Source organism: Cololabis saira, chromosome 16, assembly GCF_033807715.1.
Source record: "Cololabis saira isolate AMF1-May2022 chromosome 16, fColSai1.1, whole genome shotgun sequence".
NCBI classification, from domain to species: Eukaryota; Metazoa; Chordata; class Actinopteri; order Beloniformes; family Belonidae; genus Cololabis; species Cololabis saira.
The window spans coordinates 34,312,811-34,339,868 of NC_084602.1; the positions used below are offsets into that span (position 1 = coordinate 34,312,811).

The 27,058-nt window shown below is 39.5% G+C and overlaps 1 protein-coding gene across 3 annotated transcripts; it reads left to right on the forward strand.

Annotated features, from left to right (window-relative positions):
- The first annotated feature begins 375 nt into the window (after positions 1–375).
- pcare1 (photoreceptor cilium actin regulator 1) lies at positions 376–13,972 on the forward strand. 3 transcript variants are annotated; one of them, XR_009784275.1, is made up of 3 exons: positions 376–3,973; positions 9,407–9,677; positions 13,858–13,972. XR_009784275.1 is itself a non-coding variant. In XM_061744105.1 (2 exons), exons 1-2 carry the CDS (start codon positions 651–653, stop codon positions 9,528–9,530), a joined length of 3,447 nt encoding a protein of 1,148 aa, XP_061600089.1. In that variant the 5' UTR covers positions 376–650; the 3' UTR covers positions 9,531–10,301. The 3 variants fall into 3 exon arrangements, 1 of the variants encoding a protein (XP_061600089.1); XR_009784274.1 differs by lacking the exon at positions 13,858–13,972 and adding an exon at positions 10,333–10,705; XM_061744105.1 differs by lacking the exon at positions 13,858–13,972 and having other exon boundaries at positions 9,407–10,301.
- Positions 13,973–27,058: the final 13,086 nt, after the last annotated feature.

Sequence of the window (27,058 nt, forward strand, 5' to 3'; positions counted from 1 at the left end):
TTTTTGATATAATAGCCAACGAAAACATACCAGTAGTGCTGTTTAACACATGGTTGCATCATAATTATTTTTAAAAAAGCTATAAAAAGTACTGATGGAACAAAACCAACTGTGTTTATATTTTTAATGCAGCCAAAAAAAAGGATAATTTATACTTAGCCAACTGAGAAATTTTCCTTGTGTCTGCCTTGCTATCCAGTGAGATATTGTTTTGCAGTCTATAAAAAGCCACCTGAGGCCGGCCCTCATTACGCAAATGAGCTTATGGTCTTACTAGGTGAGTTTTATTTGCTTTAACGTGACATATGCGCAGGCAGAGCAGTTCGGTGAAAGCCCCACTAATCCTCTCAGCTGCTTGTCCTTTGTATGATACAGAAGAACGCAGGAGGATGTACTATAGAGCATGCTACTGGGAAATAAACAGTCTGTGGATTTATTTTTGCCTTTATTTTGTAAGAAGAAAAAGCAATTTGTGACATGGATCTATCTGTACTTTTTTCTGGCATCTTCCTTGAGGAAAAGGATATTATCAAACTGAACGACATCAGCCATCTGAAAATTACAGATACAGCGGCTGGATAAAGACTTTGCCTGTTTTTTTGTCACTCTTTTACCTCTTTGCTCGGCTGAAGGATTAAAAAACATCAAAAATGGGCTGCTCACCATCCAAAGGTAACAATTTTGGCACTCTGGCCAGCTTGAGGAAAGGGAGAATGCTTCCCCCAGTACCTGTTGAAGGCGCTGGTGTTTCCCAGTTACAAAATGAAGACAGTCGTAATTTAACTGAGTCTACAAATGTGGATACCAAGGAGAAGAAGACAGCTGCACACATCAAAGTAGCACAGAAAGAAGCACAAATGACACCACAGAAAAAGAAACATGTTGTTGAACAAGTGAACATGGAAACAGGGATCAAAGATAAATTGGAGAATAGCATGCCATTACAGCGAAGAGAGAAAATTGTTGACAAGCAGGATTTAGTTGATAAAAAGCCCGTCAAGAAAACGAGGAAAAATCCCAAAAGTGCAAAGGCTCCTAAAAAGAAAGACAAGGACAAAGACAACCTATGTACAGATCAAAAAGTGGATTTTCCAGAGCCTTTAGTAATAGCTCATCAAGCGGCCTACACCTTTTTGAATCCAAGCATACAAAAGTACGATGTTTTACTAGGACTTTTGGAACAAGCCACACAAACTCAGATTTCTGTGCAGCCGATGGTGGCTTTCATGGCTTCACGCTACAAGGAAATGATTCAGGCACTTGAAGACATAGCAGACGAGGGAGAAAAGGTTTTAAAAGAAAATGGAGGACATCTTGCTTGGCCAGTCCAAACCAAACCCCCCACATCTTCTGCTCCTTTGAAGTCCGGCTCAGCTAAAACGGAGCCCCCGCCTGATTTGTTGCAGCAGCTGCTTCAGTATACGACACAAAGAATGAGAAACGTGAGTCGGACCATCGGTGGAATTGGGGATACTGCTTTGGAGGAGGCGGTGGAGTACTTCGCTTCAGTCTCTGAACTTTTAGAGGAGAAACTGAAGGTCAAACATGCGGTGGAGGCTAGATTGATGCAACTCTTAACCCGTATTGAAATGGCATCCCTACGCAAACCTGGACCTGAGGATTCTGCTCTGTTTAGCGAGGACAGTGGTATCGGAGCAGAGAATGAATCCCTTGCTGGTTCTGAGAAACGCTATAGACGGGAAAGCTGTGGGTCGACTGGGACGACTAGAACAAATATCAGTCATACGGAGTACACTTCCATGAACAGTGCAGCGCTGTCAAGGCAAAAGTGCCGGACTCAAATAAGTCCAAGCGTTTCCCTCACCTCACTTAACTCACTTGGTTCTACATGTACCATAATGCCAAATGACCTAAGAGATTCATTGCTGGGATCCGTCTCCTTAGACGAAGGAGATGATGACATTGATGAAGAAGATGTGGATAAGGGTGTTGGAAATATGAAAGTAGTTTTCAGAAAGCAATCCAACGCATCGCCTGTCAACAGTGAAAAACATCCACACCGCCTTCCCCCAAAGCGCATAGAGAATCCTCAAAATGTAGAAATGACTCTCAAAATGAAAAATGCTATAAGTGGTAGGATAAACTTTGTTCCAACACAAAACGTTAGTGCTAAACCAAAGGCCGCGGACAGCCCAAAGGTCACTAGACGCGAGTGGACGGGCGATGAGGTAAAATCTCCCAGGAGACCTCAAACAGCCGCTCCAGTTCGGAGGGCGTTAGTGAAAAAGGCTGCAGTGAATAGAGAGCAACGTTCCCGCTCAGCCGAATCCCTGCGGAGTAAAGGTGAAGATCCTACACGGCTCGAGCTGGAAAGGACCCAGAAGGATTTACACCAAAGGTTACAGAAGATGAATAAAAGTAAGGGGGGAGGAAACTCCAGGACGGGTTCATTTAAACAGAATGAAGGGAAGTCACCAGCTCAATCTCCGGCAATGAATCACAAAATTCCACCATTAGATAAGAGCAGTAATCCCCAGCCGATTAAACATAAAGAGGGCTTTCAAATCTACCACGGTAAAAAACCGACGCAAACTGGGGAATTGGACGAAGATGAACAGAAAGAGAAGAAAACATCCAAGGGTCCTGTGAAAGCCACCCCGCCCCCAAGCCCCCCAGCATCCCCACGGCCGTCTTCCAGGCTCCAAAGAGGCAGAAACTCAGTCAAAAAACTGATTGATACCTTCAGCCAAGGAATAGAGGAACTAGACGGCCCTAAAGTTCTTGGGCCTCTGAAAGGTGTGCGGAGGTGTGGTGTTCCAATCTTGCCTGGTTTAGGAAATGTCGAAGCTGTGCTCAGCTCTGGGATAACCAGCTGCCGGCCTGAGGCGAAAACGTCAGAGAAAGGCGATTATCTAGATCTGGACAGTCTCCCTCCACCTCCACTGGAAGTATTAATGGACACATCCTTTGAAAGTCATCCAAGTGGATCGAATGCAGCGGGAGATGGGGCTACGAAAGTAGGAAGGTCCCCTGTGCTAAAAAGAGCTGCCGTACCACAACGACTGAGGGCCTCGGTTCAGTCTGGTACCGTCCTGCCAAGCAAAAGAGGCCTGCCACAATCTTCCAAGTTTGTTTCTCAGTCCAAACTAGATCAACAGGACACAACTGCCTCACCAAAGGTTAGCCAGTCAGATGTTCAGTCAGGTAAAAGACCAGAAATGGAAACAGATTCCTTAAGCCAAGAGGCCAGAATGATTGCGCACCAGTGGAAATCGTCAGACTGTAATTCGGACAACTCATCTACAAGTCAAGGGCAGTTAAAAGACAAACAATGTGGCAACCTGTCAGTGCCTGGACCAATTACCACAGACTCTACAGTGCCTTATTCTACAGTCATCACTAACCAGCCACCAGCCACCCCACCTGTGTCAAGAGTAAGGATGTTACCTGCAACTCCTTCTACACCAAGCAGCTTTCATCAAAGACTCTGCAGTCCCAACAGTTTAAGAAAACCACCTACGCCACCCTCATCAGCTTCCCCCACTGTTGGTAGAACCCTTCCTACACCGCCAGCTGTTCAGAGGAGACTCCCAAGCTCGCCACTTACAAAGCAAAAGGATTTAATCTCTAAATCTCCCTCTCCACATTCCTTCAAAGCCCCATCTCCACCAGCATCACCAAAAGTACAAAGGTGGTCCAGGGAGAACAGCGGTGAAGACTCACCTAGCTCTCGGATGTTCAGTAACGCACGTTCAGTCTTCTGCCCTATGTCTGCATCGATGTTCGAGGCCCAGCCTTGTTCACCAGCTCAAGCATGGGCTTCTACCAGAGTCACTATTGTCTCTAGCAGCTCGGGAAGTCGGGGGAGGATTTCTGCATCTATCCAAGGACCTCGGCCCTTCGTCCGACGTACCCAGTCCGACCGAAGGCGAAGCCTGTGTCTGCCACCAAGACCTCAAGGCTGCTCAGTGGCTGAGACATGTGGGAGTGAACCTGCAATATATTCAAAAGGGTGAGACTTTACCTCCTTTTTAAAAGTGTATCCTACATCCTTGTGTATAACTATCTTTTGGAAATGTTTATTTTATGGGTGCATTAATTACGGCCCGAGCACCTAGGATGCAAGAAACTACGGAAGAGTATTAGGGCCAGGCAGGAGAAAAATAAAAATAATATTTTAGAGGAGGAAGATTTTTTTTTCATTATGCACTTCAAGAAAAAAGTCGAAATGTCGAGAAAAAAGTCGAAATGTTGAGAAAAAAGTCGAAAAGTCGAGATTAATGTTGAAGTACAATTTCAAGAAAAAAGTCGAAATGTTGAGACAGAAGTAAAAATTTCGTAAATAAAGTTGAAATGTTGAGAAAAAAGGCAAAATTTAATTCTTGAAATTGATTCTTGAAATTGTGTTTCAACATTATTGTCAACATTTCAACTTTTTTCTCGAAATTGTATTTCAACATTAATCTCGACATTTCAACTTTTTTCTCAACATTTCGACTTTTTTCTCGAAGTGCACAATAAAAAAAAAATCTTCCCTTCTCAAATATTTTTTCTCCTGCATGGCCCTAATACTCTTCTACCTTATTGTTTTCAAAAGTGTATTATTATTATTATTATTATCATCCGAAATGAATCCCCTTTTTGGGGCCTTAATATAATATCAGTTACATAGAGTTACTTGTTTTATGGGCATGGGTGTAGAAAATTGGGCTCGATAACCACCTGATTCATGTTTCTCGATGAGCCCCACAATATACTTTTGTATTTGGTCATTTCGTGGGATCTTACTTTAACAAACACCTACCAGAGTTTTGGTCAGATTAATGCAAAACACATCCAGACACATGGCAGACGCTAAATTGTGAAACTCAAAACTTTTTAAACGAACTTACTGCAGTGATGCGGTGACATTTGATGTACCTTTCAGAAAATCGTAGTTCAAAGAGAAATGGTCTGTAGCTCAGCCATACATTGTTCAATCGGGTCCAAAATTGATGTGTATGATTATAGACATGAGTGCACATAGCTGGCACACATAGCTGGCACTCAAAGGCAAGTCTACCGCTTCAGAGGTTTTCCTGTTCTAACACACCTGATTTCAATTAAGGGTCATCAACAGCATGTCATCAAGGTCTGCACATGTCAGTTAATGACACAGCCATGTGAAAGAATACGCGTTCGTTTGTCTGGAGAACCAAGAAAGACTAGTGGAATAAATTCACAGGTTAATACAACTTTTAATCATGTCAAGCACAAGGTTTTTTCCGGCCGGAGGAGACTTCTCTCAGACCACTTAGGTACAAGAGAAAATCACGCGGTCTTCATCGATCCCATCTGTTTTATACTGAAAAAAGGGGGATGTTCTTTGCAAATGATTTTCATTGGTGGAGGGAACGGGAAAAAACCCTGAAACGTGTCACTTCTATCTTCCTTTACTGTCTCCCATCTGAGGTGTCAAACAGACCGCAGACCAGACCCCCCAATGTTAAACATCTGTTTCTCTCCATTTGTCTTATCTTCAACAAATTGTATGTGTATTGCTAATTAATTTAATTGGAAGAGCCAGCTTCAAGGAAAGTCACCTTAAGGTGTCGCCCTTTCCCCAGTCTCTTCTCCAACAATATGTGTATTGTATTTTAACTTCATTAGTAGAGCCAGATGAAGGGGAAATCACCTTAAGGTGTCACCTTTCCCCCGTTTCCTCTTCAACAATGTGTATTTGTATTTAACTTCTAATCTAATCTCTGTCTACTCTTTGCTCTTAATCAGAATGAGATTAGCCTACTTTGAAGAGAGAGCCCAGACAGTTTTGGGCTTCAATAATTTCATAAAATCCTAACACATGTTTATCAGGCAGTACTCGAGTTGTAAAAAAAAATCAGGGGGGATGGTGGATTTTATTATATGGGGACAAATCATTTGTGCTGAATACAAATAATATAATATATTACAAATAATAGCACTGACCAAAACAGCTGCAGAAATACTGCAGGAATGACATACCAGCAGTTAAATGCAGCCTTCTGTAAGCTTTAAATATCCACTGGGCTTACATCAAATACATCAAAACACAACAATAAAAAACAGTTTCTGAACTTATCAATATGACTCTGTCCTTCACAGGATAAGTAAAATGAATCACTGCGAAAGAATATCTTAAGAATATTTGTCTTATTTCTAGTTAAAATGTCTAATTTTAGTAAAAAAATCTCATTACTCTTAAAACAAGACTCATCACTGGAAAAAACAACAATTTTCACCTGTTTCAAGTGGATTTTCACTTAAAATAAGTTGAAAATCTGCCAGTGGAATGAGATTTCTTTTGCTGGTAATGAGAAGATAAATCTTGTCCCACTGGCAGATTTTCCTACTTATTTCAAGTGAAAATTTACTTGAAAGTTATTTTTCTGGTGTTATTTTTCTGGTGATGACTCTAAATGTTGAAATAGCAGTAAAACCACATTCATTGATGAAATGACATAAGGGATGGAAAGGGGGGATGGCAGTTTTACAGGGGGGATGATTTGGACCGTTTTTATTTCAGGAGGGATGCCATCCCCCCTCATCCCCCCTCAACTCCAGAACGGCTATCAGGGTGTGTTGAAGCAGGGAAACATCCAACAGTGAAAACTAACTTTTCTACCAGAGGGCGTTGCCGTGAAAGTGCGGCAAAGTTTGATGTCTTGCCATGAACTGAAAAGTTGTACTAACTTGCACTTGCAATGTCCAATCTGACAAAATTCACATGTTTGATGAGACTTCCACCCTGAACAAGTGGATTTGACAACCTTGGATGAACTTTAAGCTTCTGGTTAAAGGAACACGATTTTTGTGTTGTTATGTTCTGTGTGTGTTTCACCAGATTAGCCTGAGATTCTCACAAAATGGATAGAATGTCATAGATGGATGTCTAATGCATCTTGCACTGTGAATAAGGATGTGGAAGGTTTTGCAGACACCTAGGACCAAATCAGATTCTCTGCATGTGATCAGAGAATTAAAGCTTGCAGTGTTAACTCTAACTTATTTCTGCAAAAAACTTACAGGAATGAGGGTTGGGGAAGCTGGTAATCACCGATTTTTTAATAGAAAGCCTAAAATAGGTTTTGATGATTATAGAGAACAATTATCATCAACATCCACCTGTAAATTGTTATTAATTTGTCACACAATCTATTCTGTTCAATTACGCTTTTATGACAAGAGTGTGGTTAAATTATACCAGATGATGCTGAAATGAGCAATTGCACCAAGACTTAAAACATGTTACAAAATTTGAAGATAAATTATATATGTACACTGTTCCCCATAAAGTTACAATGACACATTTTTTAGGTTTTGTCATGAAATAATTTCTGAAAAAATTAAAAGTAAAAGAGGCATAAAAAAAGCATCTATGTATGGAGAGAGAGAAAGAGAGAGAGAGAGAGAGAGAGAGAGAGAGAGAGAGAGAGAGAGAGAGAGAGAGAGAGAGAGAGAGAGAAATGTTACATTTTGTATTTATTCACCTTAACAACACTAATTAAAGCGACACTACGTAACTTTTCCACCTTAATATCATATTTCCAGAGTCATTGTGATGGTACATCAACTTCCAACAGGTTTAATGACACCTCTGTCATGGTCTGAGGGAGTCTGTATCACCTTCACTGGCACTATGTAACTTTGAGGAGCATGGTAGGAACCCTGCCACACTAAAAAACTACAAATTTTACGGCTTTGACTGCTTTATGGCACATACGTCACTTCCCCCTCCTTCCCGATTCGTAGTCGAGACGAAAATGGGCGGGGCTTGGAGCGCAGCTCCACAGAAGCTGGTAACCCGTGCTGCGTTCTGGCTGCAGCAGCTCCACATAACAGACCAGGGAAAAGATCCTAATGGTTTAACTTTTCAACGGTTTCCTGCTCGGAGGCAGAACCACGCAGGCCAAGTATCTGATATAACAAAGTAAAAGAGTCGTCGGCTCGCTGGATCGCGGCTGTAACGACCAAACACACAGTAAAGCCTGAATTATGGTTCTGCGTTAAATCGACGCAGAACTACGGCGTAGGGTACGTGGCGACGCGCAACGTACGGTGCGTGTCGCCGCGTACCCTACGCCGTAGGTTCTGCGTCGATTTAACGCAGGACCATAAACAGCCTTAAACCACAAACACTCACACATACCGGGTCGGATCAAAACACGGGTTTTATTCCCACTTCTCCAGCTAAACGCAGTTGCTGGCCAGCTCTCTGCGGTGCAATTAACCCCAATCTTCAGATAAAACTAGTTTGTTGAGGAAAAAATATTAACTCTTATTTGTAGCTGCAGAAGAAAAAAATAATCTCACGAGGAAAACAAAAATATTGCTCACGCCTCGGAGTCTCTTCAGCATAATATAGCAGTCAAAAAAAAAGAAAAGAGAAGTAAGAGGGATACAAAACATGTACTGTATGTTGTACTATTATACAAATTTATTGAAACACATGGGTCTTCAGTAGGGGTTTCATATGAATCCAGACCGTTAATAATCATTATTTTCTCCATATACCGCTCCCTGGCTTCCTTGTTTAAGGTATCCCGGTAAATTCCAGTTCCTTTCCAGCAGTTTAACATCTTTTTTTTTGCGTTCCGTCTGTTCACTTGGTGAAACAGAAAAGCATCCCGTCTTCTATCAAAACAAATGCACGCGACGGGACAGGAGTTTTCCGGCAGTACGCGCTGGTGCTCATGGGAAACGTAGTGTTCTTTCTGGTAAAACACTACCGCTTTTGTCCAAAAGATGCCGCCAAACTCAGAAAAGCTGAAAGTTACGTTGTGCTGCTTTAAATTGGCTTCTGGATTTTCATAGTAGAGAGTGAAAATGATCATTAACAGAGAGTCACTGGCAGCTTTAGTAATTAGTAACTAATTTAGAAAAATGTCTTCTTTATTAAATAATAAATGGATTTCATAACCATTTCCAAGACATAAAAGTCAGTACACCAATTTCCTGGATCTAAGGCAGTCTGAAAATGAAGCAGCAAGCTTGAGTCAGAAACTGCTGCAGCATAACTACAGTTATTAGATAATACCCACCAAAGTATAGGTGAAAAGTATGCATGAGTGTGTCCACCTGGTAAAAACTGTAGTAATGTTTAGCAAATGTAGGTATTTTGAGTATAATATTTTGCATCAGACTGATAACACATCAGAACATGATCTTAAATGCTTAAAACCATGTTGAATAACATGCTTTTAAGTGTACTGTCAGAATGGAAGTGAAGATAATGAGTTGAACGACATGGTTGTCAAATGATCAGCGGCGTCATGACACTATTGACTTGAGTTGTTACTATTTTACGGAGCAGACCTGATCACTTCAGCAGCTAATTCAGAGGAGCTCCATTACTGATAACTCCCAGTAAACCCAACTGTTACACTTCCCTCTTTCTAAAGACTGTCTCTTGTATTTATTCCTCCAGGCTGGATGATGAGCCGACCAGGGACGATGAATTATGGGGTAGCCGATCAGACCTCAGCTCTACACCACGTTCTGCATCACACCCAGACCTGTGTGTCGTCGGACAAGCTTTGCACAGGGACTGAAGGGACCGACACAGGCCCGCGGGATTATGGATTACCAAACCTTACTGAGGATTTAAGTCGATACTGTTTACTCCACTGGGAAGAGAGGAGGAGCTCCTTCCAGTTCCTCTGCTGTGGTAACACACCTGCACAAGCTTTATGCTGAATGTAAGGTGTTCTGATTTATACTGGACTTCATTTGTGTCAGTTTGATCTTTGGTTTCATGTTTACGAGGTACAGGAATCAAATGAAAACAATAAATATTCATTTTGGAGCTTATTTGACACTAGTTCATTTGGGAAATCCGTGTGTATTACACAACTATCAGTTCATACATTTCAGAAATTACATAATCTAAATTATAAGAAATCGATTGGCAGCTAAAGTGTCTTTTTTATTTAGAAAAGCAAAAGTTGGTAGAAATCTTTAATATTTGGGGACGCCTGCAAAAGGGGGCCTGAGCAGTTACTGGCAAAATCTCCTATTACTGAGTAAAATGAAAAAAGAACCATGTCCAGTTTCCACACCCACGTCATTTTGCGTGAGGCCAGGGGCTCCTGCACAGGGATTATTGATTATTGATGTATTTATTTTGTTTTGATAACATATCTTTTTCTGCATGTTGTAATTTACTGCAAGCTGTTCAAAGTTTTCCCACCAATTGTTACTGTCCTGTTTGGCATTTTTCTTATTTGTTTATTAATTAAAAAAGAGAAAAAAAAAGCACATACAGTCATTTTATGTAATCACTGTGCCTTTCTTTGATATTGCTGGACTTGAATGAAAGACTAATGGCTCCTTATACTTGCATCTGTCTCTCAGTCATGTCACATCTGACTCCTGCCCAGTTATCTCCAGGTCTCCCTTCCCGCACTGCTGGTCTGGAACACGCAGAGGTGTCAAAAGTATTCACATTCATTACTCAGGTAGAAGTATAGATACTAGAGTTTAGAAATACTCCTGTAGAAGTTGAAGTATCAACTCGAGTTTTTTACTCAAGTAAAAGTATAAAAGTACTGGTTTCAAAACTACTTAAAGTATAAAAGTAAAAGTAATGTAAGGGGGGAAAAAGCCATTAAGGACAAAAGCCATTGAAAATGAATGCATCTAAGTATAATGCAAATATATTAAAGAAGCATATATGTGTACTATTGAGCATTAACATGTGTTTCAGAGAGCAGCAGATATGATGACTAGTTGCCTATAAGTATTGTAATGGTGCAAAAAGTCAAACTTCAGAGGCATGTTATCATTTATCCTAACCTTTATTGGAATGTACAAGTTTAGTTGCAGGAATCTGAGGGAACGGATGTAAGAACAAAACTGGACAAGAACATCTGAAACAACCACAACCAAATTCACTCTATCCGGATGGAGCAATTTAACTGGATAGTTTTTATTAAAGTCCAAAAATGAAATAGAGTAACAAGGCTGTTTTTAAAATGTAAGGAGTAAAAAGTACAGATAATTGCGTGAAAATGTAAGGAGTAAAAGTAAAAAGTCGTCTGAAAAATAATTACTCCAGTGAAGTATAGATAACCAAAATTTCTACTTAAGTAAGGTAACGAAGTATTTGTACTTTGTTACTTGACACCTCCGGGAACACGGGGGCACATCTGGCATTTATACAATTAAAAAAGGACACGTTAATCCACCACATATTGAACTCCACTGACTACCAACAATTGCACTGTTTTGCAGTGGTGCAACAAACAACCAAACGTTATCGGAACATACAGGACCATCTCAGAAAATTAGAATATTGTGATAAAGTTCTTTATTTTTTGTAATGCAATTAAAAAAAAACAAAAATATACATACATACATTCTGGATTCATTACAAATCAACTGAAATATTGCAAGCCTTTTATTATTTTAATATTGCTGATTATGACTTACAGTTTAAGATTAAGATTCCCAGAATATTCAAATTTTTTGAGATAGGATATTTGAGTTTTCTTAAGCTGTAAGCCATGATCAGCAATATTAAAATAACAAAAGGCTTTCAATAATTCAGTTGTATGACAATGTATGAAATTTTTTTTTTGTAATTGCATTACAGAAAATCACAATATTCTAATTTTCTGAGAAAATTTATCTCAGATGCTGCATGAACGCTGCCCTGGAGGGGTTTTGGTAAAATAGTTGGCCTTTATTCACAAACTTAAACCTATTACTTCTCTTTTGCATTTCGTCATTGCTCATGCTTATTTTTAGATGGTCTAGTAATTAAAAGAACACTAAACCATATTTCTTGAAGATGAGAATATTAAGACTCAAAGGTTTAATCAAAACAGCCCAGAAGTCACGGTCAGCCAAGGGTGTTTAGTAACCAAAGGGGGTGAAAGCTACTGATTTACAGACTACAATACCCCAGTTATGCTGAGACAGTCCTGTATGCAATTTATCATCTTTTTTATTTAACACTGCCTTTAAAAGTCACATTGCTGGAGGGAAAAGTAAGTGAACTTCAGTGAAGGCTAACTGAACTCCGTGAACTGCACATCTGGAGTGCAATTAATGAAATTAGGTGTAATTTAAAGCTACTCTGACTTTGGGGTTGGTGGTTGTGGGAGAATTGAAGCAAAAGATGTTAGATGAGGTTACAGGACAATGACACTATACACACTACCCACGGCTTCAAGGAAAAGAAAGCAACCCCTCTCTGTGAGAGACCCAGAACACGACTCGATAAGCATGTTATGGAATAACCTCAAGAGGAGACACCCAACATATCTGTCCAAACTGAGGTCGTTGTATAAAGAAAGAATTGTCAAAAATTCATCCTTAAAGTTGTGCAGGCTACTAACAGCCCTTGCCTTGAGTCATATTTCTCTTAAAACGTAAATAAAGTACATTTTAAAAGCCAAAAACAATGATATTACATGAGCATTACATGGAATGTTGAATGACATAATTTATCAAAATAGGATAAACTTTGTATTGATTTATTTTCTACAAACATGCAGCAAACATGAGGAACACATGAGCAAAGAGAGGGTTTGTGAAGTCATAACTGCAGTTACGTCTGTTCGCCACCAGAGGGAGCTCTCCCCCCACAATCCGTCTAGTCAAATGGAAACGGAGAATGCAAATGAAAAGCATCTTGGATAAAATGACAACATATCAGTAAATATTCTTATGTAACAAACACTGAATTGAATGCATCTTTAGTCAAATTTCCTGGAGAGGGAGACAAGATTGGCACAGAGGAATACGGTAAATCTGATCAATCAGGTCCTCTTCTGAAAGACATGAAATGAATGTACAGAGGCGAAGCAAGCTTTAAGAGAAAAGTACACGTTAATGAGGGAATGTTGGTGTATATTCAGTTTATTAATAAAAAGATGGGTTACACTCTTTCAGTATTAACCGTGTGTCTGTCTGTGCACGTTCCTTCAGGAAGCTGTTAGCCCAATAATGTTGGCTCAGTCTTGTGTGCAATATTATGCTTCTATTTGAAATATTGTAACAATACTGCATACATCTCCAGTGATGACAAAACCAATGCTAAAAGTAGTCCAACAAAATACTAATCTGAGATTTTTGTTGCCCAGGTTGTATCAATGTATTGGAAGAAACCCTTTTCTCTCTATAACACACACCGTATATTATAAAATATAATGCTTCTAAGAATTGGTGCATCTTTTTGGCTTCTTTTACCTCAAATACTCATAAAATGTATCAAACTGATTTGGCTTTCGAACATGAATTTTCTCAAACATACTATGTGAGTAACACAATCTATAAGATAGACTTATAGCTCTGTTAGTCCACATTTCTGCTCTGTGGTCACACATTTCAAACATGATTTAAGTAGCAATGCTATAAGTTAAGATGTTTGGACAGATTTGTTCAGAATAAATATGAACTAAAATCCTTTGCCTACGAAATAACTGTTTTTACAGGTTTGGCAACTAGCCTTGACGACCACATTTAAATGCTGTGAACATACGCATGCAGCTCTAAGTAGAATGTATAAGCAGACTGACGTTCATAAATGTTTGAATAATCATTAATGATTTTGTAATAATCTTATCTACTTTTTAAGTTTTACAGCATTCGTTTTTTTGGAGAAAAACGAATGTCATGTTCTGTTTCAGCTACGACTTGGAAAACAGAACAGCCACATTGAGTGTAAATATACATATATACATACACACATATATATATATATATATATATATATATATATATATATATATTTATGTAGATACACATACACCATTACAGCACTGTTAGGCTATGTTCACACTGCAGTCCTTAATGCTCAATTCCGATTTTTTCCCATATCCGATTTTTTTGTGTGGCTGTTCACATTATCTTTTAAAATGTGTCCTATATCAGACTGGAGTGTGAACGCATCGCGGCCCTGAACTGACCCGCATGCACAGAGGAACAATAACAAAGACGTCACACGCAGCACGCCGTCATACGGCGGTAAGCATGGAGGCAACAGAAGTGAGCGTACATGGGTATATTTTGTATTATGTATATATTATATTATTGTATATATTTGGTAAATATTATGTTTGTCTTGACCTTTTCCGATCGCTTCCGAGTGACTCCCGCCCCCGCCAGCGCAGTATTATGACAACAGTCGCTCTCAAGTTACGTCAAAGTCGCATTAATTCCGACCTGGCTGTTCACACTGAGGTCGCATTGCAAAACATCAGACCTGTATCCGATTTAGAACCAGATATGGAAGCGACCTGAATCTGATTTGAAAAGATCAGATTCCATGTGACTTGTACTGTTCACACTGTCATAAACAAATCAGATCTGAGTCACATATGAGCAAAAAATCGGATTTGGGTCACTTGGGAACTGCAGTGTGAACGTAGTCTTAGTTCAACGTTATTTACTAGTCAGAACTCAAAACATGAAGAGCTGCTTTTTGCAAACTACTGCGCATTCAAATGGCACTTTCACACTAGTACCTACTCCGCCCGACTCGACTCGCTTTCCCCTTGTTTATTTTCGATACCCAGTAGGCGGTTTTGGATTGAAGCTGCTGTGATGTATTTGATTGTGTGATCTAAACGAAGAAGACAACAACACTAGAGATGTAGAACCTGGAGGAGATGATAGATGTGCTGCTGGGTCTGTGGCTTGTGTTCGATATCAAGTTAGAAAATGAGAGTGGGAGAAGCTTCAAGCGACTTTTGCACTGCCATTGCCTGTCGAATAAAATGAACAAGAAGCCGCCGTCAGAGTCCCTCTTTTGCTGATTTCCGCCTCCTGACTCAGACGTCTGACTCCAACCCCCCGACCAATCGGTGGCCTGTAGTGTGATGATGTCAGATGCAGCCCGACTCAGCCGCTTAAAACTTCGGCAGAGTAGTTACAGAAAAAGTATCTACTCTGCACTTTAGACCCCTAGTGGGAAAGAACCAAACGGAGGCGAGTCGAGTCGAGTCGGGCTGAGTAGGTACTAGTGGAAAAGCACCAAAAGTGGTGGTAGAAAATCTTTTGTGAGACTTGTACATGTGCTTCCCATATACGTCCTGTTGAAGCTGCTGTGCAGGAAAGGTGCTGTCGCTTCTGCATGCAGGGAGTCATGACAACTTTTCAAGCTCTTCCAAAAAGATCCTCGTCTAGTTCCTCTTGCTCGTCCTGCGGGTAGATTTTAGCTCACTCCAAGGCATTGTAGGTCAATATGTCAATAATGTTGTGGAAGAGGGGCCAGTGTGCGGTTCTCCTCTTGCCTGTTCATTTGTCGAGGTTGTCCACTCCTCCATTGCAGTCATAGATAATGGCTTGTGCAATGTGCTCATAACGATTACATTTCTGGTTTATTTTGCATATGAGAGACAACTGTGGTGTCATGGAAGTAAAACTATCTATCTATGACGTGTGCGTATCCCGGTGCTTGCAGGGTTGCATCAGGAAGGGCATCTGGCATAAAAAATAATGTGCAGACTACACTTATCCGCTGTAGCAACCCCTCCATTTAGAGCGTAGAAGCCAAAATGATAGATGGAAGTATTTAGACATATATTGAACTATGGATTATGGATATTGTCTGTTATACTGAGTCACATTTCATTTATAATCAAATTTGTCATCTGAAAGAACAGCATACGGACTAAAACTTTAGACGTAATATTCCTCAACATTCTGCATGAGAGCAAGATGCGAAAACAATGGTTTTAAACATTCCTTATGGCCTACGTCGGTTAAGAGACTATTCACCAGCACAAAGTCCATCTCAGGAGTGGGAACATATGGGACAAGCTCAATCCAAACCAAAAATCAGAGGACTGTAGTTACAAGCTTTAGCGGATCTGTCATATGATGTTACATAAATGATTACAGATAACTGAGGTAAGTCAGGCATGTAGTTCAGATGCTGCATGAACGCTGCCCTGGAGGTGTTTTGGTAAAATAGTTGGCCTTTATTTACAAACTTAAACCTATTACTTCTTTTTGCATTTCGTCATTGCTCATGCTTATTTTTAGATGGTCTAGTAACTAAAAGAACAATAAACCATATTTCTTGAAGATGAGAATATTAAGACTCAAAGGTATAATCAAAACAGCCCAGAAGTCACGGTCAGCCAAGAGTGTTTAGTAACCAAAGGGGTGAAATCTACTGATTTATAGACTACAATACCCCAGTTATGCTGAGATGTATGAATTGTGTAATCTTAACTGATGACGTACATAAAAATCTGCATATGTACAGTTGTTAAATCTAGCTATAACCAGTACTGGAGTTGAGGGGGTATGAGGGGGGATGGCATCCCTCCTGAAATAAAGACGGTCCAAATCACCCCCCCTGTAAAACTGCTATCCCCCCTTTCCATCCCTTATGTCATTTCATCAATGAATGTGGTTTTACTGCTATTTCAACATTTAGAGTCATCACCAGAAAAATAACACCAGAAAAATAACTTATTTGACCATTTTCACCTGTTTCAAATTTTCACTTGAAATAAGTAGAAAAATCTGTCAGTGGGACAAGATTTATCTTCTTATTACAAGCAAAAAAATCTTGTTCCACTGGCAGATTTTTCTACTTATTTCAAGTGAAAATCTACTTGAAACAGGTGAAAATTGTTGTTTTTTTCCAATGATGAGTCTTGTTTTAAGTGTAATGAGATTGTTTTACTAACTAGAAATAAGACAAATATTCTTCTTAGGATTTTGAGTTTTTGCAGTGATCCATTTTACTTATCCTGTGAAGGACAGAGGCATATTGATAAATTCAGAAAACTGTTTTTTATTGTTGTGTTTTGATGTATTTGATGTAAGCCCAGTGGATATTTAAAGTTTACAGAAGGCTGCATTTAACTGCTGCTATGTCATTCCTGCAGTATTTCTGCAGGTGTTTTGGTCACTACTATTATTTGTAATATATTATATTATTTGTAATCAGCACAAATGATCTGTCCCCATATGATAAAATCCACCATCCCCCCTGATTTTTTTTACAACTCGAGTACTGGCTATGAAGAACAAGAACACTTTTAGTACTAGGCCCTATATATGGCGTATGGTTCATTATTACTGTAACATTGGGGTAAATGCCATGATTTGTACCACTTTCACACATGTTGTGTTACTTGGTTCACTTATCAAACATTAACAAAAAGAATGTTAGTGTTGTTTATAATCTGATGCCTTGGAATAAGCGAGTACCATCCGTGACTGTTAGTTTGAGAGGAAGGGAAGCAACCTACTGTGAGAGTCGCACAGCTATTTTACCCCTCATTGGTAAGATATTGACCGTATCCTCACCTTTCGGCAAAATTAAAACTGTTTTCTAGCACACAGTCAGAGGACATTTTTTACCTTAAGAAATGCTGTCATACGTGTCTTACTATAGTCATGTAATAATGACTGGAGCTTTGTACAAAGTATAATTTACATATACCAGAAATTCTTATTCCGTTAAAACCATTATTCTGAGAGCAAGAGAAGAAACCTGCTGTTAGAATAACAATTCTTTACTTCATGGCGAATATCACGATTTGCTTTCAGAACAATGGAAAGGGTTTTCTTTCAGGATACTGTCAAGAATGTATTAAAAAATAAATAAATGCACAGATAGGACAAAAGCATTTTTTTGCAAACCCTGCTACGTTGCCCATGCTAATTTATGCAAGGAGGAAATGGTTTTAGGTTGTTTACTTTAGATGTTTGTTTACTGGCTCCAAAAGTGAGTCAGTCAGTCTTTACTGCAGCATAAATAAACATATTTACAACCTGGTTTAAAAGACTAACAAGCAAAAACAAAAATAACAACCCAGCTTTAGTCACCTGAGTTAGATTTGACAAACAATATAAGACAACTGATTGTTGTATCACTCGAAATTATGTATAATTAGTGGTTTGGAATTAGCACAGCTAATGGATAGCTGCCTTTACTTCAGCTACTTATTTGTTTGGCACTGACTTCTGTGCTGTGAATAAAGAGCTGAGAGATCATAGTCATTCATATTTTACAAAGAATATGTTAAATTGTGCGGTTGGCCTGGAGGTTGGCCAAGGAACAAGCAGCTTGTGCTAACACACCTCTGCTAGTGATCATTTTAGCTCTGGCAGCTTCCATTATAGATGTTTCAATGGCAACGCTTGAATCAGAATGTTTGGACAGATTTGAGCAGGATATTGTTTTTTGTTTTTTTACCTTGTCTGCACACATATTAATTATATTAATTTATACCATGACGGTAGAAACCAAAAGTATATATATGTGCATTAATATATATACGCACACATATGCGTACACATACATAAATATGCACCTGCAACAAAAAAACACAAACAAAGCACGAAACCGGCACGGAGCCAACCAAAACAATAACAGCAATCGACCTAACTTGAGATCTGATCGTCGCAGTCTGAGCTAAGCTATCGCTACCGCTACCTAAACCCAAAAACTAGAGAGCCAGCATGCAGGTGAACAAGCCAGTGTGTATGTCTATGTGTGTGTGTGTGTATGTATATGATCATGCATGTGTGTGTGTGTGTGTGTGTGTGTGTGTGTGTGTGTGTGTGTGTGTGTGTGTGTGTGTGTGTGTGTGTGTGTGTGTGTGTGTGTGTATATGATCATGCGTGTGTGTGTGTGTGTGTGTGTGTGTATATGCATGTGACTAAGTGACTATGTGTGTGTGTGTGTGTGTGTGTGTGTGTGTGTGTGTGTGTGTGTGTGTGTGTGTGTGTGTGTAATAAACCAAACAAAGTTCCACCTGAAGTGCCCGGACCGGGTGGCCCGGCCACCCGGTCCGGGCCGGACACGCGGCCAGGAGGCCCCCACCCTTCAGGCCAATGACCGCCACCCGGCAGGGGGCCAGCCCGCCCGGAGAGACAGAGCCGCCCCGGCCGCCGACGCGGGCAGGCGCACCCGTCCCCCACGAAAGTGGCCCTCCAAGACCAGAGGGGCGCCCCGCCGCAGAAGCAGGATATTGTTTTTTAAATATGGGTACTTGATAGAAAAACCTACGACGGAGTATTAGGGCCAAACTAAGACAAAAAAAAATGGAAATTACGAAAATAAAGTTGTAGAATTACCAGAATAAAGGCATAATGTTGTGAAAATAATGTTGTAATATTACGAGAATAAAGTTGTAATATATAATATAATATATAAATATAACCTCAGAAGATGCTCTTCCTGTTAGAGTTCTCATAAATTACGACTTTATTCTCGTAATATTACGACTTTATTCTCGTAATATTACGACTTCATTCTCGTAATATTACGACTTTATTCTCGTAATATTACGACTTTATTCACATAATATTACAACTTTATTCTATTACGACTTTATTCTCGTAATGTTACGAATTTATTCTCTTAATATTACGACTTTATTCTCGTAATGTGGCGACTTTATTCTCGTAATATTACTACTTTATTCTATTACGACTTTATTTTTCGCAACATTATGACTTTATTCACGTAATTTTACGACTTTATTCTCATTATATTATGACTTTATTTGACTTTACTCGTAATTTTAAAAAAAACAGTCATTTTATTTAGAAATATCTTTTTATTTGCCCAAATTAACTGACTGAGTGTCTGCTCAGCACTGTAACTCCCTCTCTATTGACCCTCCGTGTTAAAACGACATGTGACAGCTGTCAGATGACGCTTCTGAAGAAAACTGCAGCTGACTCTTTCATCTCTTTCATCAACTTATCCGATAAAAGGAAAAGAAAACATATATAGGCCAATCCTGCTCGAGAGCCAACTCCTCAAGCTGTCTGCTACCACCTGAGGAAATGCTTCATATGATAATCGCTCATCATGCCAACCAGTCACAACATCCTGGAGTCAACACAAGGATGACAGGACAGCTTCCGTCTCTGACTTCTATGGTAAATCTTAGGTTTCCTGAGCCTGTCAGATACTCGCTGAGACTAGCAGCACTAATACAGTTATAGTAGTGTGGTAACACAATGTAGGGGTTATAATTTCAATTAGAAAACTGTCACAACAAAAATGTAATCTCCTAAATTAAAACATTAGTTTCAGAATAAAACAAAAACACACACAGACACAAACAAAAAGACACAACAGTTGGCTATTCATAAAGACTTTACAAACGGCCAACTCAATATCAAGAAAACAAAACTACAAGAAAAACGAGGTCTACTATCAGCTTTGCCAACATTAGGCCTACTTAAAAATGTAGGATCCTCTTGAATTAAATTAGACACGTACAAAACTGTTAAAAACTGCGAAAAAATTTAAGAACATTTCTTAAGTAGGCTTCTCTCTCATCAGTGGAAATGTGGGCTGATGTTTAAAATGTAGCGCCATGTTTCTACAGCTTCCTTGTGTGACAATGTCATTATAAATAGGGACAGTTTCATCCATCACTTTTGATTAAACCATAATTATGTGAGGTGATTTAAGATGACATAAGATTATTTATGCTTTATTGATTAAGTAATTCATGCTTGTTGAACCAGGATTGTGTTTGGACTCTAGGAGCAGAGCTGAGCTGCAGCCTCACTGTAAATGTAAGATCCTGTTGTGCCTCCACATGGAGTTGGTTAAAACATTTCAGGTGACAAAGTCCAGACAGGATGTTGGTCAGGGATCATAAACATCATAAATGGACATCGCTTGGGCTGTTTGTAAATTATGATGTTGATGTAAATATAACATATTTAAATCTGTGATATTAACAATTAAAAATGAAGTTTGTTGCTTTACATGAATACATCTAGTTTTGAACTTAATCTGCATTTGTTCAAAAAACAAGACATTGTGCATTTTTTCCTTAACAAGCAGTATTTATGTAATCCCAGGCAATCTTTTCATTTACACACAAACAACAAGCAATGATCTTGTTGAATTTACTTTTCCTTTAACAATTTTAATCTATTGGGCAGATTGACCAACGTTTAGATGAAACATGCTTTAGTTGTTTAAGTAGAACACCACAGTAAAAAATATCTTGCTTGATCTTGTTACGGCCCTGTGGCCTCTGTCTGTTTGTGTGTGTGTGTGTGGTTGCTCTGCTCTGCCTCTTCCCAGGTCCTGCTCCCTGCCTTCCCACTCATTGATCACACCTGCAGCCAAGCAGCCATGATTGGGCGTGGCCAGCTACAAATACCTGGGGGGAGCTGCAGTTCGGCCTCTGTGTGGGCCTTTGTGTGTGACGAAGCCGTGTGTGTGGCAGGTTTTCTCCAGGCTGCGGTGGTTGGAGTCTGGCAGATCAGCTTATCGGCTCTCCTAGTGGGGGGGAGCCCGCTTTATGTTGTTTTTTCTTAATAAATGCGCCTCGGCTCTTTTGAAACATTGGTCTCCTCCTATTTTATCCTTCGGTTCCCACCTGTGTTACTCTCCTCATTACCTTTTGCCCATGGGGACGTAACAATCTACTTTAAAAAAATTAAGGCGACTTTTTCCCATGAGATTTTTATGTAGATCAAGAAAGATTTAGTCTTTGTATAAACTACTCAATTTTTAGTATGTACAAAATTCCTTTGCAAGTAAAGTCAACTTAATTTTTTATTTATTTATTTATTTTTTTTCTTTTATTTTTTTTCTTTTTAAAGTCAACTTAATTTTGATAAATAAAGTAAACTTAACACAATTAAGTTGACCGTACTTGCAAAATGTATTATTCACATACATAAAATTAAGTAGTTTATACAAAGACTAGTCTTTCTTGATCTACATAATAATCTCATGCAAAAAGTTGACTACTTTTTTATTTAAATAGATCAAGCACAATATTTGTATCAGTGTATACACAGACAAGAGGCTCCAGTCTGTGTGAAGTGTGGAGGAGAGGATAATATTACAATACAATTATATTTTGCATAATCTAAGGTTGTGCTTGTAAAATGGAAGTCGAGATTATCCAGTAAAAGGGGATGAGGACTCTATTGTGCATTTTAGATTTCCTGAAGCAAAATGCTTCAGGAAAAGCGATCAAATGTGCCTCCTACATCCAGTCGGATGGATTTGCATCTCCTTTGCAGCCTGGAAGTTCACTGAGGAGGCAGCAATGCCTAAAATGAAGCCTTGGAGAAATGAACTCGGGTGAAATGCTGTTCCCTGTAGCTGAAACTGATCAAGCAAGGGTGACTAGTCCCCCGCCCAGCAGACGTCTCTGAACCGACCGGCTTACATCTCCGCCATGGCAGCCACCCCGTTTGGCATCTGCACAGTGGTGACACCCGTCTCATCCCTGCTCCATATTGCAGACGGAAGAAACTCTGAGCCCGTTATCACTACCTCCACTTTCTTAAAGAAGACTGCAACATTTTTTTAAATATTTTTCCCCCTGTTGCAGGCTCTTGCTTGGGTAATGATTGTGGCTGCATTTCTGACCAGGACTCAGTCACTTTGATAGAATTCACAACAGCAAGTTCTTAGTGTTAAGCCAAAGTGTATCAGCCAGATACTCAGCCAGTGTGCTGAAAATATCACTCTATTTCTCTGGTAACTGACAGCTACATCTCGCTCGCTCTTGTCCTGAATCTCATCCCTTTAGAGTGCCTGCTGAGGGTGCTGAAGGGCAAATTCTGTCCTTGTACTTGTTGTCATTCTACTTCTCATATGGGTCTTCACCTGTGCCGAGAAAACATCCACAATACAACATGCATGTTTTCTATTTCTATTTCTATTCTATCTACTCTTGACATTTCTACACTGTAAGAAAAAAAACGTTGTTTTTACAGAAAAAAACTGGCAGCTGTGGTTGCCAGAATAATACTGTAAAAGATACAGCAGATTGTAAAACACATTACAGAACAACCTGTAAATTTGACATTTTCAAACTGTAATCCTTTACAAAATAACATCATACAATTTACGTACAAAACTGGTCAATTCAACATCCATTTTCAGCCAAATTAGCATGACTATATCTTCATTAAAGCTAATTTCTCCTACAATTTACGTGCAGCCATTGCTTATTTTACATCTAATCCCATTAAATTTCACTGGAAAACATCAAAATAGAGGCATTATTAATCGGTAAAAGCCTCATTATAAGACTAATAAGAAGTAATTTGACTGAATTTTTCCGCTTATTTTATTAAAGATTGTGTGTTGTGTAATATATTTTGAAGTATTAATAGCAGTGTTTTGTTGTGAAATAAACATCTACATACTATCATAGAATTCTTTGAGTAATATCTTCATTAAATGAGTTATTACCAGTTACAGACAAACTCTGACACAATGTCAACAAAGATTTTCATCTGTAACATTTACGGTCCTTCACCGTTGCTATTTTACAGTTTTTTACGGTAATTTCTACGGGCTTTTCTTACAGTATAGAAAGTATTGAGCGGGAGGGATATGTTTTTTACGTAATGAATATCTGTAAAGTTATTATATATATATATATTATATATCTGTATAAATGATTTGCCGGTCTAGTCAAGAGAATGGTCTTCAGGTGTTCAAATGTTGTGGCAGCGTCCTTTAGTGGGCTGGATATGGATGGTGCTTTAACCCTGTGATCCACCCAGCCCCAGTTTCCCCTATAGCTTGAGTGAGAAACCAGTTTCTTTACACTCCAAGTACTATTACAACAGATGCACTTCAAGATTACACAAGAGGGTGTCCATATGTCTCTGGGTCCAGCAGTATCATCATTGTGTATTTGTCTTCTTTTCCAATAACATCTGCTGCTTTTTGTTGGTCCTATATGTGCCCCATCTGGAGAACAGGACGAATGACTATTTGTCACATCTGGTGTTATTTACAGCTACACAGCTTAAAAAAAAAAAAGTTCAGATTAAAAAATACCCTGATGATGTCGCGGCTGACGGCGACTGAACTGTGATTTTAACTGTTTTTTATTGAAAATGCTGTGGACAGTGAACTGTGTGCAGGAGAGCAATTCAACTGGGACTTGGCTGACAATTGCGCAGGGGTGGGTGTGTCTTCCCTTGTTGTGCTCTCTTCACAGGTGAAGCAAATCTTGCAATCAAGGCTCTCAGGTGGAGACAGCGGTGATAAAAAGGGGAAACAGATGCGGCGCAGCTGTTGAACGCACGGCAGAGAGACCGACAGCGCTGGAGGCTGAACGCAGAGGGAGATTCCTGCTTGCCTTCCTGGACGTTGAGAGGGACCCCCGCTTGATCACCTCATTTGTTGGGAACATCGCTCTCTATTTTCTCACATAGAGGAACGGTCTACCCTGGAGCTTGAACACGAGTGAGTGTAACTTATTATAACTCAGTCCACTGATTGCACTCTTTTCCTGCCTTCCAGCCTGGTTTGACTCGCCGACGCTGTTCCTCTCCTGAGAGTCTGCCGGACCACGCCCCCTCACCTGCCGGACTGATCCCACGTCTGTTTTTCCTGGTGCGGGACGCCAGAGCTCCCCCAGCGCACACAGTCAGGCGCGCAGAGACTGTAGGCCCTGGGCGGGCCAGTACAGACTGTTGGCTCATTGTATGGCCACAGGTTTTTACCACTGACTTTTATCATAGTTTTACTTATTGTCAGGGCCGTTCCTGACCCATTTGGCGCCCTAGGCAAAATATTTGCTGGCGCCCCCCCACCCCGTTCCTGTCCCGTCCCATCCACTAACACCACACACACACACACACACACACACACACACACACACACACACACACACAAACGGAATAGCAATTTCTTGGATGTATTAAATAATTAAATATATAATATGTAATAAATAAGTAATACAACAACTCAGAGCAGCAATTAAATAAAGAAACAAGTGCAAACACAAACAAAATTTCAAATAGTAAAATAGGTCAAGCAAAAGGTATTGCACACAAATAACAACTACTACCAATAATAACTATATACAAAATACCCTGTAAAAACCTCAATTTAGCCCACAACATCTTACAATAACAATTTTAACAACAATAACAACAGCATTATAGCCATTGACCGGCTAACATGTTAGCATCGCTCCCGTTTTCCCAACAATTATCTAGATTTTCAGCAGACAATCAGAAGTAAGTTTAACAATAAAACGTGAGGATTACTTAAATGCACATGATTGTCAAGGTCAGGGGTGGATCAGGGTCCCAGCCTAAGGGGGCGAAGCATTCTAGATGGGTCCTTGTGGCCTAAACATCTCCGTTAAATCATAATAGCTAAAGAAATGCCACAGATCAGCTCTCTGACACACAACCACAGCACGCAGGGGACATGGTCAGAACTATTCAAATGAGGTTTCAGCACCATGGATTTACCAGTCATTATGTCAAACCTAACTATAACCCTGATGCAGATTTTAAAATATAAGTATCAAACTGGAGATAAAAATCTAATGACATCCAGTGATGTCTATGGAAGCTCATTTCAGCCAGTAAAATAAAAAAATAAGATGAAATCTTAGCCTTAAAAATAAAAATATCATAATTTTGTCATAATTTTGACATAAAAAGTCATAATTTCAACTTTTTATCTCATAATTATGACTTTCTATCTCATAATTTCGGCTTTCTATCTCATAATTTCGGCTTTCTATCTCATAATTTCAACTTTTTATCTCATAATTTCGGCTTTCTATCTCATAATTCTGACTTTCTATCTCATAATTCTGACTTTCTATCTCATAATTTCGACTTTATATCTCATAATTTCGACTTTATATCTCATAATTATGACTTTATATCTCATAATTATGACTTTCTATCTCATAATTATGACTTTATATCTCATAATTATGACTTTCTATCTCATAATTATGACTTATCGTGGGGATATTTTTACTTTTAAGGTTTTAAGTTTTAAGGTTAAAGTTTTCATCTTAGCCATAGATGTCGGATTGGCTGAGTAGATCAATTCAGACACGTGTGTTCAACCTACACTACAGTTTACAATGTGCGACGACATGTATTTAACACAATCAGACACGGTGGTCAGCGTCATGACAATGTTATCAGAAATAATTAATATTATGACAGCTTACCAATGATGGTTTCATCCAGGGGTGGGCAGAAAACCCCAACAAAACATATTTCCATCCACATCAAAACATATTTCCTGCTTTAAGGCTCCTTCTGATGCGACAACTGGCTAAAGGCTGATTTATGGTTCTGCGTTACAACGACGCAGAGCTACGGCGTAGTGGGTGGGGGAGGGGGCGCCGCACGCGAGTGAGTTGAGGTTAGGGACCGCAGCAAAATTAATTGTGGCTGCCAGAGAGGCAGAAGGACGCAGCCAGGCAGAAATTAAAATTAGAAAAACGATTCCCTTATTATTTAAAGACTTTTGGCTATATATGTACTGTTGTTGTTTTTTAGTGTATTAATTTCAAATTTTTCAAAAAAAAGATTTAAAAAAAAAAAAAAAAAAAAAAAAAAAAAAAAAAAAAAACAGCTGGTTGCATGGCGCCCCCTGGCATGCTGGCGCCCCTAGCATTTGCCTAACCTGCCCTATGGGCGGAACGGCCCTGCTTATTGTCCTTTTTATTATATTGTCTCGGCTGAGCATTTTTAATTCCTATTCTTATTTGTTTTAGGGGCCACTGACTGGCATCATTATCTGGGGGATACAGGATTTGATTGTAGGGAGGGGGGTTGAAGGAGTTTGGGCCACTATAGATGTTTCACGAGACCTGCTTTTAATGGTGTTTGCATGTGTTTTGGAAACTTATTGTTTGGTTACCATTGGCTAATGCCGTGACCCTTATTTGATTCTGATATTGGTTTCTTGCAGTGGTGTATCTAGGTCTCAGTCTAATTCTGGTGGCCAAGCTATTTAATTTGAGCTCCCTCCTCCCGTTGTTGTTTTTAATATTATTAGTGGCAGATCTTAACCCCCAGATTTATTTTACCCCAGTGAGCCGAAAATATATTACTTGTTGTTCACTATTGAATAAAGTGTCGTAACCTTCCACCTGCTTCTGTGGTCTATTGGGGATCGAAAAGAACCTACCGATCTTGACATAATTTGGCGTTGTTGGCAGGATCCCCAATAGACCACGCATACGATACAATGAGTTACGAACGTCCTGAGGCAGGCACAAGCCAGCAGGGAGATTTTCACCCCCAAAATGATCCCAACCCCCAGTTGGCGTATGCAGCCATGTTGCCATGGTTCATGGGTGCTTCATGGGTTTCCAAGTTCTGT